This window comes from Capsicum annuum, chromosome 12 (genome assembly GCF_002878395.1).
Source record: "Capsicum annuum cultivar UCD-10X-F1 chromosome 12, UCD10Xv1.1, whole genome shotgun sequence".
In the NCBI taxonomy this organism is placed as follows: Eukaryota; Viridiplantae; Streptophyta; class Magnoliopsida; order Solanales; family Solanaceae; genus Capsicum; species Capsicum annuum.
Genome location: NC_061122.1, coordinates 113,152,414 through 113,154,249, shown reverse-complemented (window position 1 = coordinate 113,154,249; position 1,836 = coordinate 113,152,414). Strand labels below are relative to the sequence as shown.

The 1,836-nt window shown below is 35.3% G+C and overlaps 1 protein-coding gene across 1 annotated transcript; it reads right to left on the bottom strand.

Annotated features, from left to right (window-relative positions):
- Window positions 1–963: 963 nt before the first annotated feature.
- On the bottom strand, window positions 964–1,393 carry LOC124889229 (ATP synthase epsilon chain, chloroplastic-like). Its single transcript, XM_047400380.1, has one exon. It carries the CDS (start codon window positions 1,391–1,393, stop codon window positions 992–994), a length of 402 nt encoding a protein of 133 aa, XP_047256336.1. The 3' UTR covers window positions 964–991.
- Window positions 1,394–1,836: the final 443 nt, after the last annotated feature.

Sequence of the window (1,836 nt, the reverse complement as noted above, 5' to 3'; positions counted from 1 at the left end):
ATTTTGCAGTCTCATTTCATGACTTTAATATCCTTTAATGGTTGGTATTCTTGCTAATTCATGACCAGGAAGGTCAAAAGGTGTTCCCGGACAAGTTTCAAATTTTTCAAAACTCGTTCAGACTATGTTTGGAATCCCAAAATAATAGACCAATGCAATTTTGGTGTGCCGCATCGCCAATCGCATTGATTGATATTATTGTAGGTTGACGGGGTCAAAGTACTGAGACTCGACACGATGAGGGCATGAAGCATCGACTACTGCATCGATTCCATGACGCGCCGCATCCCTAATAGCATTGATGCCTAGTTTTCAGTCACCAAATTTCTGCATCCTTAAGGAATAAAAGGGTCAATTTCCCACCCCTATATAAGTCTAAAACATAGGATTAAGCCCCATTTCAACCAAAATAAAGTGTCTCTCTCAATTTTTTCTCAAGAACAAGTTAGGTTTTTTGAATTATGGATTCAAATTTAATACTCAAATTCAAGAATCTATCCATCAATCTTCATATAATCAAGAACTAAGGTATGCATAGTGTTCATTCATGGATTTTTTCCATCCATAAAGTTCAAGAATCAAGTTTTAAATTTTGTATTGTGAATATTTTGTTGTGGGTTAATTATGTCAGGATTTCTTCCATCCATGATGGGTTTCATTTGGTTCGCTTTGGAATGATAAATGGCCTACATAACTCAGTGGTTAGAGTATTGGTTTCATACGGGGGGATTCATTGGTTCAAATTCAATAGTAGGTAAAACTTATTAGATACCAAAGTCAATGGTATCTAATAAGGTTTATGACCCACCTTTAGTGATATTTATTTTTTGATTTTGTATCTTTTCTATTTCATTTTTAAATTTGAATTTTTGCATTAGAATTGGCTTCTGTTTGATTGTATTTGATTGTATTCACCCGATAGAATCTAAATAGGATTAGAAAGCGAGCTTCTTTTTATTATTTGAACATACTAACTAGTCATACTAACTAGTTATGAAATCGGATTGACAGCCTCCACCCGTGTTCTAGCTCGTCGGAGAGCTAGATTTGCCTCAATTTTTTGTCTCCTTCCTTCAGCCTTTTTCATATTAGCCTCTGCTATTTCAAGAGTTTGTTGAGCTTCTTGTGGATCAATGTCACTATCTTTCTCTGCATTATTTACTGAAATAGTGATCTCATTGTTACCTATTCTAGCAAAACCATCCATCAGAGCCATCGTTAACCATTGGTTGTTAAGGTGTGTTTGCAAAATCCCTATATCTATAGTTGTGGCAATAGAGGCGTGATTCGGTAATATGCCAATTTGACCACTATTAGTAGATAACACAATTTCTTCCACTTCTGAATCCCAAACAATTCGATTAGGAGTCAGTAAACTAAGATTTAAAGTCATTTCTTTAAATTGCTCTCCATTTCTAAGTCCATAGCCTTCGCGGTAGCTGCATCGATATTACCTACCAAATAAAAGGACTGTTCAGGAAGACCATCTAATTCTTCGAAAAGGATCAATTGAAATCCTTGAATTATTTCTACTAGACCAATATATTTCCTTGGAGAACTGGTAAATACTTCTGCTACGAAAAAGGGTTGTGATAAGAAACACTCAATTTTTCGCGCTCTTTGTATGAGTAAACGATCCTCTTTGGATAATTTGTCTAATCCATGGATAGATATAATGTCCTGAAGTTATTTGTAACTTTGTAAAGTTTGCTTAACTCATTGGGCAGTTTTGTAATGTTCCTCACCAACGATCCGAGGTTGAAGCATGGTTGATGTTGAATCAGTGGTTAGAGTACTGCTTGAAATCTATAAGTTTAGTCAATTCATGGAGTTTTG